Here is a 17,633-nt window from a genome sequence, read left to right as displayed (position 1 = left end):
CAGTGTTATGACAGATTCGGGGGAGAAGCTGACAATACAGAACAGGGAATAATGGTAGAAGAGAGAAAATGAGAGATAAAAGAATAATAAATGTCACAGTGAATCACATAGTGGGACAGAGAAACAAGATAGGAGTCACAGGCCAACATTTAAGCTTACACAAGTTGACATAATCATTTGACTACCTGTCTAGACACGATTACTTCATGGGAATCCTCAGTTATTACCTGTGTCATCCTCAAATGTGACGACATGAATCTCACTTGTTACTCAAATCAACTGCTAAGATTGCAAAATGGAGACAGGCTCCAACCTTTCAAATCACAAAATAAATGATGTATTGAATCCCCGTAGTATGTTTAAATTATTCAATGTCTGAATATGTGTTGAACCTCTGAGCACTTGTTTTCTACAGGGCAAATAGGTCTGCTGGTAATCCAATGGTGATGTGGATTGTTCGAAATGGTGACAGCAGGAAAACATTGGTCTTGTGAAATATTGTTATACACATATTTCCCGGTATTGTTACATCTTACAAATACATAGACATATTTGTATGTACCTTACAGCCTCCACCTGATGTAGTTACCCTTAACTGTTTGATTGTCTAGGCTGCATTCATCAATATTTTTCGACAATGGATCCGATGAAATTGTGTAAAGAATAAATGGTTGCTATAGTGACAAAGTCATAGAGGATGACGACCAAACTGCACCGCTACTTCTTTTTTTTTTTGTTTTCTTCCCCCACATTTATTTCTCATGAATCTATTATTTCTTGTTCTCATTTCCAAAAGCTCCAATCCCACCTGGCCATTAGGTTTTCAGTTTTCACTTTGACTCTTTTTTTCAGGTTGTAAAGACAGTGCCAGTAACTTCACAATTAGTGACAGTATTTCATGTTCAGCATATCTGCCTAGCACAGTATGAAGCAGGTCTTGCTGCAGTCAGCAGCTGTCAAAATTTAGAGGCAGCTCCCACCAACAAAAGGCTGTATTTACACAATGAACAAACAAGTCAACTATGTAATTACAACAGCAGGACACTATTTCTTCCTCTGGCAATTTCCTGAAATGTGATGCTACCAACCGTGGTGATACTACTATTATTTAAACAGCAGGAGGCCCATGGGACTCAGATACGCCAATGCTGGTTATAACTATTTTGGGTGAAATAAGTCATTTTAAGTATCGTATTTACCAAACAAAGTGACATGCCTCAATTATCTTTTTAGATGCAAAATGTTGAGAATAAAAACCCTAATTACTATTGTCAGTATGATTCGCCATTCTCTCAATCATGGAGATCATTTTGGTAATTTCTCACAATTCTCTCTTTTTGACCACATTAGTTGCAATTGCAGTTAGGTCACTACTTTGGTGAAGACATATCTTCAAAAATAATTCATTAATAGACATCATATTTTGTATCCATGGTACCCAAAGGATGCATTTAAATAACTTTGGTCATGGGTGATCCAGTGATTGACTTTTTCTTTTCTTTTTTCACAAGTTTATAATCCATTATTAGTTGTAATATTAGTGCTAATGAGCAAAGCATGCTAACACCCTTAACTTGGATTGGTGTCCATGGCATATTGTCATGAGCATTTATCTCATAACGAGTCACAGCACTATATTCACTATACTTTATGTTTTAGTTATACTATGAATGTACGATAATCATGTTGCTTTCATGTATGCAGTGGAATCATTGTGATACCAGTGGTATCATACCACTACATCCAGTATGATCCATTTCTAGTCCACCCGGATGTATAATCTGCCTCTTGTAGCTTGCGACCAGACCTCCCTGATTTTCCTTATCAGGGCATGGAGTGAAGGCAGGGCAGCTTGTGTAACATACCTCTATCCCTCGTGTTTCTTCCGAACGCAATTACTGATAGACCGTCTCCCATGGAACACATTTCTAATATTACTCTGTAGCCTACCTACTTCATGCACCTCCAATACCCTTCACTGATGTCCGTAAGCAAGGCCACTCCTGTGTAGCTAAGTGAATTGATAAGTGTTTTTTTGGCGGATGAAACGTTGCATAGTTGGACTCTGATTTGTTGGCACTCAGAAGGCTCACTGAAAAAAGCAGGAGGGGAGATGAGACCAACATAGAAAAGACACAAGTATGCAAGAGTACATGCAGAGAACAATGAAAATAGACATGAGAGCAAGAGCATCCTAAAAGAGTGTGATGCCACACAATTAGTGGATATGCCAGCTGGCTTACAATCTGTATTCACGTCTTTGTTTTTTTTTAACCTTTCGGGTTTATGATATTCAGTGAAATACACATTCTCATCTTAGGAGAGGTGTGCTTGGGGATGATTTATAGATATTTCATATTTTTGAGAATGGGGATGCTATCGCTGAGCAATAAATTATTCTTGGTTTCAATTGTCAGACTTTTTAACTACATTAAATATATATCTGTTGTTTTTTCAAAGTAAAGTTCCTCACAACGTAACAAGAACACAAACTATACTCTCACAAATGTTGATGGATTTGAATCCACGTCTTTCTGACATGTTGTGTTGTGAATAAAATCTGAATTTAAACTTTTAGAATTACCAAAAGTTTTAGTAGTATTATGCGTTGGAATAAACGGTGCGCGTGTTGCTGTTCTTTAAGTGTGTCTGCCTCATAACTTTGTACCGTTAACATTTTGAAATGATCCTGACGATTAACTGTTAAATACTTGACTTTGAAAAGCATATTGTGTTTAGAAAGTACCCCAAGCATAATTCATCAATCAAGAATTCAGTCCAGTCCCGTAGCAACCGTCCCCCTCAGTTTATGGTCTATTGCCAATGATAATGTTTTAAGGCACCATTTAACAGGAGCCATAAATGAGCCTATAAAAGGTCACAATACATAAATTCTAATTGAACTTTCCTAGAAAGCCCCATAAAAAGCTGAAATAGGACCAAATTCAGATTTTACTGAAAGGTTCGGGACTTCCCTTGGACCCTCCATTCACTCTGTAGCCAGCTTTCACTCACAGCAAAACCAGCTAAAGACACCACCACCAAACGAACCAAGGCACAAACAACCATGCGGAAAAACATTGTGATCGATGTACTCTGCTGGATAACGGGCTTGTTAGTCTTGGAAAGAACACAGAAAGTACAGACAGATTTGGACTGGCGGTGTCTTTGATGTCATAATTGAAATGCTCAGGTGTTTGCAGTCCCAGCTGTTTTAGCAAGTAGATGGGAGTTTCAACTCGTTCCAAATCCAGCCAGTAGAGGGCATCATGGGGACCATCTCAAATGATCTACCCATAAGTTTCCCACGCTTTTTATATTGATACTTCTTATGAAGCACACCCCAGCATGAACTTAGAACAAGGCTAAAAGACAGTATGGACACGTTGCTGTTAAATAAATAGAGGACGTCCACACTTAAACTCAGTAACAGTAACATCGAAAAATAGCTTTGGCCCACCAGGTTTCTATCGTTAAGATACTCACCTGCACTGTCATTTATACTGTATATGCCTCTATAGGGTTGTCGCAATTTTATCAGTGGCTTACATAAGGGATATATACCTAGAACAAAAGAAGCCATGGTAGGAAATTTCCAGGCATAACAATTAACAATAAAGTATAACAGTTCCGTTCTATTCAAGATCCACGACGGTGTCAAATTGAGCGAGCAAACACGAAACTGAAGCAGCTAAATGGAATGCAGCCATCATCACTAATATTATTATATACACCTGTGCTTCTCTTACTTGACATGTCAAAAGGTGAATAAAGCACAACGGCACAGTTATTGTATTTTTGGTCAGCTCTTAGACCCATCTCTGCACACACCATGTTCACATACCAAGTAGTATTGTGATGTTCCATATCAGCAGCAGAGAAACCAGCTGGGGTTTGCTTATGCTGAGTTGGCAGATTCAACCACTATTATCAGATTGTCCCATTGTCTACTTGCGAATGAGCCTGTTAGTGCAAAGTATTTATATAAAAAAAGATCTGCTCCAGAATTCTGTCCTTGATTTATTGGAAAAGCTGTAAATCCCCTTCATAGATTTTCAGCTTTTTCTCAGGCTTGTAATTAAGTAATGGCTCGATTAATCCTTTCAAAACCTGCAGATCCAAAGGGGCGAGCTGGGACATTCATTAGGCAGCCAACAGGAGGAGATTAATACAAGCGCCACACATACAAGGCAATAGAAGTGGTCATGATTATGCACATCATTTATAAAATATTCTAAACTGGTGCCAATAGTTGTTCCAATTTAAACATTAAATACATAAATTGAATACACTACCTGTCTCTGAGTCTGTGTAAGTATATGTTATTTCAAGACCTTTATAGGCTGAAAAACGTGGTTACAGAATAATTTAACAGAAAATAATACTGTACTGTTTACTTACTTCCTCTATACATGAGATGAGCAGCAGAGAGAATTATTGTTAATGAATTTTGGCTGTTACAGTCATATACGTTACAGTAGCAAAGTGTTCTGCTGTCTTTTGGGCAAAAAAACAAACTTTCCAGCCTCCAGAATTTTTTATTTTTATTTTTTAGGATCAAGAATGTGATCCCTGAATGTCCCTCTTCCTTCTTTGGTAACAGCGCTGCTCTGCCACTTCAAAAGGGACGCTAAATCGCTAAATCAGTTTTGACCACATGACCCAGAAAAATATTTGTGTGTTTAGCCTGAGGGGAATTCACTTATTATAGGGGAGTGAAAAATGTCACACAAGTATTTATTCATCAATTGAAGCCTATTTATTTGCGTTTGCCTCACATATTTCTCCTTGGCTTTTGATATTCTACAAGAATAGGCTACATATCATGTGAGAACACGGTAAAAGTCAGCTGCTGTTAAAATCTTAAGTCTGAGCTATGTGCAACATCACACTCCTAAGTGGAGAAGATGACAAACAGTTAACGTAATATACTTAACTTTGAGGAATTATTCTAGTTAAGGTTTGAAGGGATGCCTTGCCTCTCAAACAAGCAAACTAAAAACTCCCTAAAAGCTTGTGGCATTTTAAATCACACCCCATCTGCTAACTATCCAACACTGACAGGCTGGGTTGTATGGGCTGCCAGATTGTTGTAGACAAAGCTTCCTTCCATGCACCCAGTCTGCTGTTTGAAAGGTGTAATCTCCCCACTGAAAAGGCCACTTGTCCCACAGCTATTAACACATTGCCGAAGCCTCACAGTGTCAAGTCTTCACACAAAACATCCACAAAACAAGGTGACTCTTTGTAAACTGCAGGCACAAAATTCACCAGATCCAACAACCAATGACCAAATGGACTTTTATTATTTTCCTTCAGTGTGTATTACCATGATGTAAGCCATGCGCAAATAAGTATTACAAAATGTATTTTATACCATCAATGACCTAAATGTAATGTGTTAACTTTTAGTGATGAGCCTATTGAGAATGGTCAACCTATTGTAGTTCCTCTCAGATCTACACAGCGATTTGGCCTGTTTCAGCTTGTAGTTTTGGTCAGAGTTTTGGTCTTGCTTAGCGTTTTCAACAGCATTATTTTGAGCCACAAATGAAAAAGCTCACCTTAACCCACAGTAGCATACACTACCTGCCCAGCACCAAATGATAGAACACACAGAAGTTAGCAGCTTAAGAGCCCGATAATTACGTTTTTGCTGAGGTGCCCTGCAGAGAGTTAACAGTAAAGTAGTAGAACCATGCTTGCTGATTCCAGTTCAGTATTGACATCCTGTCACCCCAGGGGACCACTCATAGTGAGAAGAGGCTCCAGTCAGCACTTAGTGAGCACTAGCCAGTGAGAGAAGCACGTACCATCAGCTAATGCTCTAAAAAATAAATAACAAAACGCAATGAAAATATTGATTATTTAACAACGCTTGCACCTGACAGCGTATTTTCTCACTGATGATAATCAAAGACATTTGATCATTTTCAGTGACATGGTGAATCAGTTTTTTTTCTCACATATTGGTTTCATAATGAAAGCTTCCACAATTATTTAGGTTGCCACATCTGTCAACATTGAATGACATTGACCGCTCATTGTCCTTTGACTAATACAGCTGTCATCCTCTGGGCAGTGCAATGACACATGGTGGAGCAAAGCATGTGATTTTGTGTCCTTAATAAAGAACAACATCTGATATAGAACAATAAGTTTAATACATCCATGTACTGTTCTGTATTCTCTCCAGCATGTGATTGATATCCAGATACACAAAAGTTGCAACGCTCCCCTCCCCTAAGGTGTAACAACCCCTCTGTTCTTTAACAAGCTGTGTGTCAGAGGCTGACACCAGTAGAACAGCAGGGCGTCTGACCTCCAAACATCATTGGTCAGCAAACTGGGGAGGGGGAGATATACTGCAGTGTCTTCTTTTTTTTTTTTTTTACTGCAGAGGGCACAGAGAACATGCTACATAGCTGCTGCCTGCCTGGCTAACCACTCCTTTTGTGTACACTACCCATTCCCCTTTTAAGATCTCATCCGAAATCTCTTCATCTCACATACCCTATTGTTGACTGTTTTGTCTTCACCAGCCCTGTGGGAAGATGAAACAAGAAATTGATCCCCCTCCTCTTCTTCAAATATCAGCAGTGCAAAGTCAAGCTAACATCAATAGTCCCTGGCTTTTGGGATTACTTGCTCTTGTTTTTGTTTCTCTCACTTCAGCTTTCACTTGTACAATATGTGCACATTACGTCAGGCAATGACAATGCACTGCTGTGGGGAGGAGTATAGAATTAACTTCATTAGCCACTTCATCAGATGGTAAAAAAACACAGATGAAACCCATAGGCTGGCACACAATATGAGACATCCAACACATCTGTACAATTCTGGTGAATTCCGCAGTGTATAGAGGATTTGAACACGTTGATAATGAACTTACTGTGTGAGAAAATGTACAGGATTACATAACATAGGTCAACATCCACCATGTACAGTATGCTGTAAGTGTATAGTACACTGTATACTATACAGTGTATAGTATACAGTACAGTATAATGCAGCAGCAGTGAAGAACCAAGAGGGCAAACTCACCTTTTTTGCTTCAAGGCCTTCCAACACTCCAGAGATTCAGTCTGCAAATGAGGGAGAGGAGATTTACACAAGCCGGTATGAGATGAAGTATGTGGCACACACACTCCCCATTGATGGAGCCACTCACTGCGCCCCCTCTCCCCAGTAGTTATCCCTTCTGCTTGAGTGCATTCAATCACACGTGCACATGACACGCACAAGCCATAACTCTCTCTCTCTCGGGCCAGAAGAGGCATGTACAGCAATGTCCGTCAACTCAGTCCCCAGTACAGTAGGGGTATTTCTCCTTACTTTTAATCCCTCACTCCAGTGCCAAGATGTTTCCCTTGGGGGAATCGGACGTGCACCTAATTCCTGTCAGCTTTCAAGTCTCAGTTTGCATCCATCCCCTTCCGAGCTGTTGACAGTGCACTTCATGATTAATACAGAATTAAAGCACTTATCTCCATGTTCCTTTTGCTCTTTGTTTAATGTATACCTGTGGTTCCTGCAGGAAAGCCCTGAATCTTACATTAACAACTTGACCACCAACACAGTGCTGACCATGCTAGCTCTCTCGGCTTTTTACAGGTCTTTGACAATCACACCATTGGCATAAAGCCCTTTAAGCTGCCTCGGGCTTAGCATCGTGCTAAACCAATCAGGTGGCCTGAGGTCTATCCCAGGAAGGACCTGCTCTATTAATCTGAAGGAAGGATAATAAACAAAAGAGAAGGGTTAGAAAGATGTTATAGGAGCTAAATGTATGTGTCTTTATAACTTTTTTTATTATTATGTTGATTTATATTGTAATAATGTATTTTGCTATACATAGAGTCACTAACATGAGGTGGAAAGGGAAAAAAGAATGGTTCTCTTATGAATACAATGTGTGTCTCTTTTAGCACCAGCAGCCAGTCAATTCTGCTTTGACATTGCTGCTGACTGCTGACCTTTCAAAATGGATTCTGCCATGATGTGGTTATCTTAAGACTTATCTCTGTTTGTCTCAGTAATGCAATTACTTGCAGCCTGGAACTCTAGAGATATACACTGTTAATTGAATTAGACTCACTCCAATGACTTGCAGTAGTGAAATTGCATTTTATTCAACATTCTTTTCTCTTTTTTTTGTGCAACAATGCACTCATTCTAATATACAATATTGAATCTGGGTGATGTTTCTCATAGTTTTTCAGTTATAGCAACTTGTTTGTACCTATACTGTTTTATTTTCTTGTCTTTTTATATCCAAAAACATAGAATATATTTTTTTTTTATCTCTCACAGTTGACACTCACCATTGTATGAACAATATGTATACAGTATGTTAGTGCCCTCTAGTGGTTATATCAAACTAAACCCTGTTAGTTTTCTCCCAGTCTCGCATAGCCAGACCAGACTTGAGCTAGTAGTAGTTTTCTGCAGTTTCACTTCTCTGGTGTTCTGAATGAAGACATGGCATGTTACAGAATGTAAAGTGATACAACTTTAAAGAAAAACTTTATCATATGACTAAACATATTTCTGTTTCCTCAACTTGACCCGAATGAGTTAGCCCACCTTGGCCTCTTATACACTTTTATTTAAAGGTGCTCAGAGAAACTTTCAGTTTGTGTTAATTATTGCACCCCCTTTGGACAAAAGCGGTAATGTATTTACAACGCCAGCTGTGTTTCCTGGATGAGCATACCCATCACAAAGGAAGACAAACTACTGTATATAAAAACAGCATTCTTTGCACTGATGGTCTCGTTATCTGTTACATGTTATTTATGATCATCAGAGGAAAAATTTGACTGTTTCAGAAATATTTAAAAGTTCCTCTAGCACCTTTGAAGTGACCCTCGAGACAGTGTTGGTACTAGGCAGTTGTTTGTATGTGTGCATCTGTGTCACCGTGTTAATGAAAAAAAAGTCTTCATGTATCAAAGCTCTACATGTTTTTCTAGAGCATGTTTAACAGGTTGATTCGTCATGTTGCTTACATATGGGCACTTCAAACACCAGCAGACACACCACTGCCAAAAATTGTGTGTTTTTTGTGTTTGTATTTCTGTGGTAGCACTTTGGTTCATGTGAAACGCTATTTCGTTCCCATAGGCTACTAGGGGAATGATTGATATTTAACTTGAACTAAAGTCTTGTTCTAGATTAATTCCTACTTCTGCATCCTTACTGTTGCAGAGATTGAGAACACCACATGCCTCAGGCGAGTGAATCTCTCACTTCCATATGCTGTAGGGGGGGAAAAAAGTGAAGCTACATTGAAGTTGAAGTTTTGGATTGGCAGTTGCTCTCAGAAAATGTTATTGGTAATACTTTGTTTGGGTGGTTGACTGTTCATTGTCAACGTCCTATATGACAATTATAACTGCAATATATGAATACACAAATGAATTATTTATTCATTTGTTAATAATATTAGTATTTTTTACCATTTATAAGCAGACTAATTTATATCATTTGAATTCATGGCAAAATAATATCTGTCAAAAACTTCAAAGGCTATGTGTCTTCCAGAGAAAGTGACATTATGGTCTGATGACATGTTCTTGTCAACTATGCCCACAGCAGAAAGCCAGAAGCCAGACTGATAAAACGTCATGTGTGAAGGACAGTCATGCTTTGTTTCCAGAATAGCATGGACCTACTGAAAAGTCAGCAATAATGGCTATGGAAATTTTTAAAAACAACAACAACAACAACAACAACAACAACAACAACAAAACAATATACTGTGCATGCATAGTGGCTATAGAATAACGCTACCTAAATCAACAGCCAAACAGCAGCGACTTTTCTTTTACGCCTCCACGAAATTGTCTTGCACGTCTACTCGTTAATATACGGTCGGTCACATACGGGCTGTGATTCACACAGTGCTGTTTACAACAAGCCGGATTTTTATGACTACTACAGCCATGTTTATAAACTGAAGTAGGCTATGTAATCACGCGCTACCAGTCTGGTTTACATGTCGTTCAAACTTTAATCCCAACACTTCTGTTACCCTCCTGCACGAAACAGTTAATTCTCCAATGGATCAAGACCAAGACACTGGTGGAGAACTGAAACCGGAGCAACCAGTTTCTCATTTCCTTATTTAGCCTACTTACTTTATTTCCATATTTCGTCAGATCAAACTGACACTCTTGTCTGCGTCCCTGAAGAACACAAATACTATGCTGCTGGAAGTGAATGCCTTCTGTGAGATCTAGATGCAACAGGTAGCAAAGGCAAAATCTGGTAAGAACTTTATATTTAAAGTTGCCTCACGGTGTGTGTCAGGTCACGTGAAACAGTTTATCATAAAGTGCTACTAGCAAATTGTACTAAAAGTATAGGCCTAGGTTACACCTCTGCACAGATATTTCTGTAGACAGCTTTTGAATGACGTATTATATGTCGCATCTTGAGATCGTAGCCTAAAGTATAGGACCTCGCTGCAGCAGTGCCGGGTTCGACCCTGTTCGTTCTCTGGCTGTCATCCAACTCCCTACCCCATTTTATATCTGTCTCTATCAAAATAAAGAATAAAGCATGGAAAAATGCCCCCAAAAATCTGTATTAAAGTGTCACAAATCATTATTATTTTAATATTAACAATCCATCAGAGAAGACTATCAACAAACTCAACTCACTTTCCTCAGTTTTATGAAGCATTTTAGCATCTTGTTGCTCTGTTTCTACTGATGTGTAAACAGGTAATATTGCTGACAAGTCTGTTTCCACTTAATGATACATTATTGGTCGACCAATATGGGATTTTAAGTGGCTGATGAAGACACAATGCAGACATTTTTAAATTAATAGTTTTCCCATTGATAAAATACAACTATTCAATTACAATTCTAAATGAGAAACACAATGCAACTTAAATGAAAATTTATTAAATTAATGTACACTGAAAAATATTTGGAAATAAGAAATGTGCATTGTATTTTTCACTTGGGCTTCCTTGGTGTTGGCTCTGTAAAGTATTACATTGTAAAGCATTGTAAATGCTATTAATCGGCAGACCGATTCCTTGGTCTACCTCTATGTCAGTGGTACTGTTGTTGTGCGGCCCCCCACAAATAATCAAATTACTCATATGATTTAAGGCTTATTAAATGTCACTCTGTCTCTCTTTTTGTAAGGTTTTTGAAAAGATGTGTGCCTCTCGTTCCCTTCTCCTCCTGGCGGTGGTCATCATGTGTTATTTTATGACGGGGCCGTATAATTGCGTGAGCTCCCAGAAGAAGACCACCTGCCATGTGCAAGACGGCAGAGCTGACTGCAGCCACCTCAGCCTCAGTGCCGTCCCCCCAAACCTTCCCAGGAACATCACAGGCCTGGATATGTCTCACAACAGGATGAAGGGGATTCCACCTGTGTCTGTAACCCCGTACCCACACCTCATCCACCTTGATGCCAGCTACAACAGTATCACCAAGCTGGACCAGGGTTTGTGCCAGACACTGCCTCTGTTGCAGACACTGAACATGGAACACAATCAAGTGCATTTGCTGAAGGAGGAGGATCTGAGCCACTGCACCAATCTAACACTGCTGAGTATGGCTAGCAATAAGCTAAAGCTACAAGGAGAGCCCTTCTCTGCACTACAGGTACATACAGTAGGACAATTCCACTGATGAGTTAGGGTGATATTGACGGAAACGAAACGAGGAAATGAAATAGAATTATAATTTTTAGAAGAAGAACAAAATCCCTAAAATGTAACCCATACCCATAGTATTTAAATACATTGTATCACTTACATTGATTCATGCATGACATATTGAAGTTCAGTTTATTAGTATGGCTCCATTTCAGACATTCCGTTGGAAGTACATCTAATCAATTGCTTTATCTTCTAATGCACTTCATTTTATATGCAAATGTAACTTTTTACCAAGCTTCATTTATCTGAAGGCTATGGTTTCTGGTTAATATACAGTTTTTTCCATACGAGCCACATTATCAGTTTGTAAAATGTTATTTACTATGAGAGATTCTTAAGATTAAGATTCTCTTAAACTGCTGTTCTGCATAATGAACACTTAAACTTTTCACAGATACATTTTTTTTTGATAGGCCTTTCATGCAATGAGTTAAATAACACTTGTTTTATTCTCTTTTCATTGCTGACAGAGCCTGAAATTTCTTGATGTTTCCATGAACAATCTGCGGTCAGCTAAACTCGGCTCTCACCCCCAGCTGCCTAGCTTGGTGAAGCTCAATCTGGCATTGAATGACTTCACCACTCTGAATAAAGACGACTTTTCCTACCTTAACCGTTCATCCTTTGTACAAGTCCTCAACCTGTCATCAGCGTCTCTGAAAACAGTAAGAAATTTACCTAGAAAAGGGAAATGAAAATGGTCAAACATTGGAACTGTAGAAAGTATAGTGTGTGGACCCAGGCCTTTGTGTAGCACCTTGTTTCAGTTGTCTGTTTTGTTTCCCTTTTTTTGTCTCACTGCAATAACTCTCTTTTTGTGTTTTGTTGCAGTTTGAGCCTGGTTGCTTTAAGCCCATCTCAGGCCTACACACACTGATCATGGATGGGAGCAATATGGGCACTCTAGTTATTTCCAAACTCTGCTCCCAGCTGTCAGGGACAGCCATTGATGCCCTCTCTCTGCGGAAGATGAAGCTGGTCACACTCACGAAGAAAGCCTTTATGGGGCTTAATGAAACAAATCTAACATCTCTGGACCTATCCGGTAATGAGATGGGTAAAATCGAAGAGGGCTCATTTCAGTGGCTGTCTAGACTTACGACTCTAATTTTGTCAGACAACAACCTCAAGCACCTGACCAAAGGCACATTTCAGGGACTTATAAGTTTGAAAAAACTCCAATTGACAAAAGCTCTGGTGAAGGGTCGTACATCCGCCACCCCGATTATTGATGATTTCTCCTTCCAGCCATTAGACGCCTTGGAAAGTTTGATTTTACAGAGGACTGCAGTTCGTGATCTCACAAAGCACACATTTACAGGCTTGACAAGTCTGAACTTACTTGATATGAGCTGGAGTAGTTATACCTCACTCAAAAACATCAACGACACAACCTTTGTCTCACTAGCAGGATCACCTCTCAGAAAGCTAAATCTGACAGGAACAGCTATAACACTGATTAAACCTGGAAGCTTCTCCAGTTTGAAAAACCTCACTACTCTTATTCTGGATTTCAACTTTATCAAGCAGACGCTCACTGGCAAAGAGTTTGAAGGCCTAAGCCAAGTTCAAGAAATTCACATGTCAAATAACCATCAGACAGTCGATCTGAGCTCCACGTCATTTGTTAGTGTGCCCAATCTTAGGGTCCTGACTTTGGGAAAGAGTCTTAAAGCCATGGCCTTGAACCTGGAACCCTCTCCATTCAGCCCCCTGTCTAACCTCACCTATCTGGATCTCAGCAACAACAACATTGCCAACCTCAGAAGGAGTATGTTGGAGGGGCTTGTGAATCTAAAGGTGCTGAAGCTCCAACACAATAACTTAGCCCGTCTCTGGAAGGATGCCAACCTAGGTGGGCCAGTGTTGTTTCTCAAAGGGGCACTGAGCTTGACAACCTTACAGATGGATAGTAACGGGCTGGATGAGATTCCAGCAGAGGCTCTGAGAGGGTTAAGTAACCTACATGAACTAAGTCTGGGGAACAATCTGCTCAATAATCTAAAAAGCTCAATTTTTGATGATCTCAACTCACTTCGGAAGTTATTTTTAGAGAAGAATCTGATCACAACTGTGAGGCCCGAAGTTTTTAAAATCCCCCTGAGCAACCTCAGCGTGCTTGTATTGGACAAGAATCCATTTGATTGCACATGTGAGAGCATCCTGTGGTTTGCCACATGGTTGAATATCACAAATATAACCAGCGTTTCAGGTCTCAGGGAGCAGTACAAGTGCAACACGCCACTAGTTTACTTCAACCGCTCCGTTATGGACTTTGACGCCCTCTCGTGCAAAGATATGACCCCGTTTCAGGCTCTTTATATAGCGAGCAGCACAGCCGTTATCATGCTGATGGTGACTGCATTTACCTTGCGCTTCCATGGCTGGAGGATTAAGTTTTATTGGAACATATTGATCAATCGCACGTTAGGATTAAGTGATGCCACAGTTGAAGAGGGAAGAGAATTTGAGTATGATGCTTACATCATTCATGCGGAGGAAGACAGCAGCTGGGTGGAGAAGAGGATGGTCCCCCTAGAGAACGAAAGGTGCAAGTTTTGTTTGGAGGATCGAGACTCAGTCATTGGCATGCAAAAACTTGAGTCAATTTTGGACAACATGAACAAGTCAAGAAAAATCTTGTTTGTGGTCACTGAAACTCTTCTCAGAGATCCCTGGTGTAGACGGTAAATCAAACACACATTGCTGGATTTACACATTACGTAGCTTATGAATAAGGTTAAATAAACATTAATGTTACTGAAAACCTTGTGAAGTGAGTTCTCAAAGTGTTCTCTCTTGTCTCTTTCCCCATGTCTTTCCTCATCCAGATTTCAAGCCCATCAAGCACTTCACCAGGTCATCGAAGCCAGCAGGGACTCTGTGGTACTGGTCTTCCTGCAGGACGTCCACGACTACAAGTTATCTCGCTCGCTCTTCCTCCGCCGAGGCATGTTGCGTCCCTGCTGCGTCTTGGACTGGCCTGTTCATAAAGAGAGGGTGCCAGCTTTTCACCAAAAGCTCCTAATAGCACTTGGCATGACCAATCGATTGCAAGACTGACTGTGTTCCCTGGGAAGTAATGGGAAATCCTCCTTGTAATAACAATTACCAACTTACGTTCAGTTCTTCCATGTTGCTTCCAGTCGCTGATTGTTTCACACTCTAGGTGAATAACATGCTTATTTATGTCCTGTATACTGTACAGCAACGTTGTAGTACCCACGACCTAACGTTAATAACGTCTCCGTCTGTACAGGTCTTATTGTATTTACATTTCATTGCAGCTCAAAAAACAAATCAAGAAAAAATCCAAAAAACAAAAGTATTCAGTATAGTTCAACTGAAATATTGTTCACTATTGTGCAACACAGGCCTACGCACTCATTATAGTGTCATTAGTGTGTCTGCTGTACTGAGAAAACAAACTAACTGATTTTTTCTGATGATATGTATTAAGTAAGTATTTGTACCCTTTCATGTAACCTAATATAGAATTGTCAGTCATCAATTAAATAACTATAACAAATCAAAAACGGTTCATTTCATGTATGGTCAGGGAGTAAAGCTCCTCCTCAGTTACATCAAATACTGTTTCACCAAGACACCTAGTGGTTGTAGTAAGACACTTCACCTTAACCTTTCTATGCGTCAAATACATACAGTATCTTCCACTGATGATCTGATCTGACCATGTGCACATTGTATTTATCAAAGGGACAACCATTTCAATGATTGGAGTGAGAAGCTTAAAGAGACAAGAGGTAGAAAATAAGTTAGCTATGAATGTGGTAATGAATTCAGTGAGGTTAAGGGGTAGTAACAACATTTAGACGTAAGATAGAAGATAGTAAGATAATATCTCAGTCTGGTTTTTTTAAGGATAATTAAAAAAATATATGTAAACCTACTTGAAAAAAAGGTTCCAGCAGGTCTTGGGGTTAGCTATGCTTGAATGGTGAGGGGCGTCACATGCAAGCCATGGCTTAGCAGATTGTTTTAGTGATTTGCATGTCCTCACAGTCATTTGTATTTTGAACTTGCACTGTTATTGTATTGTGGTCTAAATTTAATTGTGTATTTATTTAGTTTAAAGCGGCTACGAGTAACATTTAAATATCTTTTAAACAGCCTCATGTTTCCTCTCATAATCATAAATTACCTTTAACAGCAAACGAGACCATCAGTGCAAAGAAATACGTTTTTATATAGTTTTTATTACTGCGTTTGGTCTGGTCGCACACCCAGTCCGATTTTCGGTTCACGCGTGCATGTTCTATGGTCACATATCCGTATTGGTCGCAGATTTCAGTGTGGCGCTGGAACGCGATTTGAGAAGCCTATCCCTCCAGGTGAGGGAAGGGGAGCGGGAGCCTTGTTTGAGACAGTTATTTGTCGTCATAATGACTGATAACGGGGCTGAACCATTAAAGAAAAAAAAAGAAAATGCAATGAAGAAAAGCTAAAAGGGAGAGTGATAGGCGGGCGGGAGGGCGTTGCCAAGCAACGTATACACAATTTCACGGAGCGAACCTAGACTGCAGTGTTTACTCCTAAATGAATGAGCGGTAGCCTACTAAAACAAAGTTTACTTTGTCTCACCAGCATCATCAGATGACCATTATTCATCGGAAATAGTCATTATTTACAACAACATAAACACATTACCTCATCGTGATCCATACTAACTGCCGTCTCTCGTTCATTCGCTTTGTGTGAGGACACGGAATCTTTCAGCTCCGTGAGAGGTGACACTGCATCAACTCATTGCAATCAGGTGTGTGTGTAGCACTGACTGGCATTAGTTGATGCTGTGTCACTAACCACTCTCACGGAGCCGAAAAGAGTCCGGTGCCCTCACACTTTCAACACACGGACATGCACTATGTTGCTTCCTGATCATTTGAATCTCGCACGCCCGGCACAAGCTAGAAAACAGCTTCACGACAACTGGCGTCGTAAAAATACTACCGCTTTTGTCCAAAGGGGACGCCAACGTGCCATTTTACTCGTAGTGGCTTTAATCTCGGCTACATTGCAAATTAGGTAATGCCCTCAATTTTACCTCTGAGAACTAAATTAAGGTTATAATAAGTATTATTATAATAATTATTATAATAAAAGATCTCCCAACATTAAGTTTTAACTGTGTTGTCTTCACAGTGAATAGAAATACGGAAGAGGAATGTTGAAGTGTTTATTATTTTGCCGTGCAAAGTAATATCCTTGGTATTTTTTCACATTTGATTTAAAACAGTCAAAGTCTGTTTTACTCAGGTCAAATATCTGGCACTAAAATAAGACTGTTATTTATTTAACATTTGGGTATTGATCTTGTTGCGTAAAGACACTGACCAGACTAGAAAGGGCAGAATAAATAGGACAAAGGCCAGGTTCAGTGCAGGTCAGCTATCAACAAGTGAATAACAGTTTTATGAATTAGTTTGTGCCAACATTTACATTTGCCCAATATGTTTTTGCACATTTGAATACTTTTTTTTTTAAGATATTTTTTTGGCATTTTTATGCTTTTATTGACAGTGTAGAGACAGAGTTGAAATGGGGCAGAGAGGGGAGTGACATGCAGAGAACGACCGCGGGCTGGAATCGAACCCGGGTCCGCTGCTGGCCGAGGCCCATGGGGGGGACGCTCTACCAACTGAGCTAAGGGCGCCCCCTCACATTTGAATACTTTAATTCTACTTTCATTCTTCTCCTATATGTTTAATTTACCATATATCAACTGTCCTTCCAAAGCTTTGTACGACCAAGTACAATACATTCCAAAGGGGGCCCTTTAGTCCAGTTACCTCTCAGTGTATTGGCTGCACAGAAAGGGAGGAGCAAAAGCATCTCACTTTACATAACAGAAAAGGCACAGACAGAGAGCCTGGTGTTTTTCTTGGACACACATGAACTATACATTCACACAGCAAAAAAT

At 39.7% G+C, this 17,633-nt stretch overlaps 1 protein-coding gene across 1 annotated transcript; it reads left to right on the top strand.

The window, feature by feature from the left end:
* Positions 1–10,014: 10,014 nt before the first annotated feature.
* On the top strand, positions 10,015–15,172 carry tlr3 (toll-like receptor 3). The gene is made up of 5 exons (XM_080029090.1): positions 10,015–10,275; positions 11,169–11,636; positions 12,163–12,357; positions 12,524–14,379; positions 14,524–15,172. Exons 2-5 carry the CDS (start codon positions 11,181–11,183, stop codon positions 14,753–14,755), a joined length of 2,739 nt encoding a protein of 912 aa, XP_079885216.1. The 5' UTR covers positions 10,015–10,275; positions 11,169–11,180; the 3' UTR covers positions 14,756–15,172.
* Positions 15,173–17,633: the final 2,461 nt, after the last annotated feature.

The sequence above is a fragment of the Ammodytes marinus genome (genome assembly GCF_949987685.1).
Source record: "Ammodytes marinus genome assembly, chromosome: 6".
Classification (NCBI taxonomy): Eukaryota; Metazoa; Chordata; class Actinopteri; order Uranoscopiformes; family Ammodytidae; genus Ammodytes; species Ammodytes marinus.
This window is presented reverse-complemented; position numbering and strand designations above follow the sequence as displayed.

Bases quoted from the DNA above. Each gene is read 5' to 3' on its own strand.
- tlr3 (XM_080029090.1), top strand. From the start codon at position 11,181: ATGTGTGCCTCTCGTTCCCTTCTCCTCCTGGCGGTGGTCATCATGTGT. The intron at 11,637-12,162 runs GTACATACAGTA...CATTGCTGACAG, and splicing joins AGCCCTTCTCTGCACTACAG to AGCCTGAAATTTCTTGATGT. The intron at 12,358-12,523 runs GTAAGAAATTTA...GTTTTGTTGCAG, and splicing joins CATCAGCGTCTCTGAAAACA to TTTGAGCCTGGTTGCTTTAA.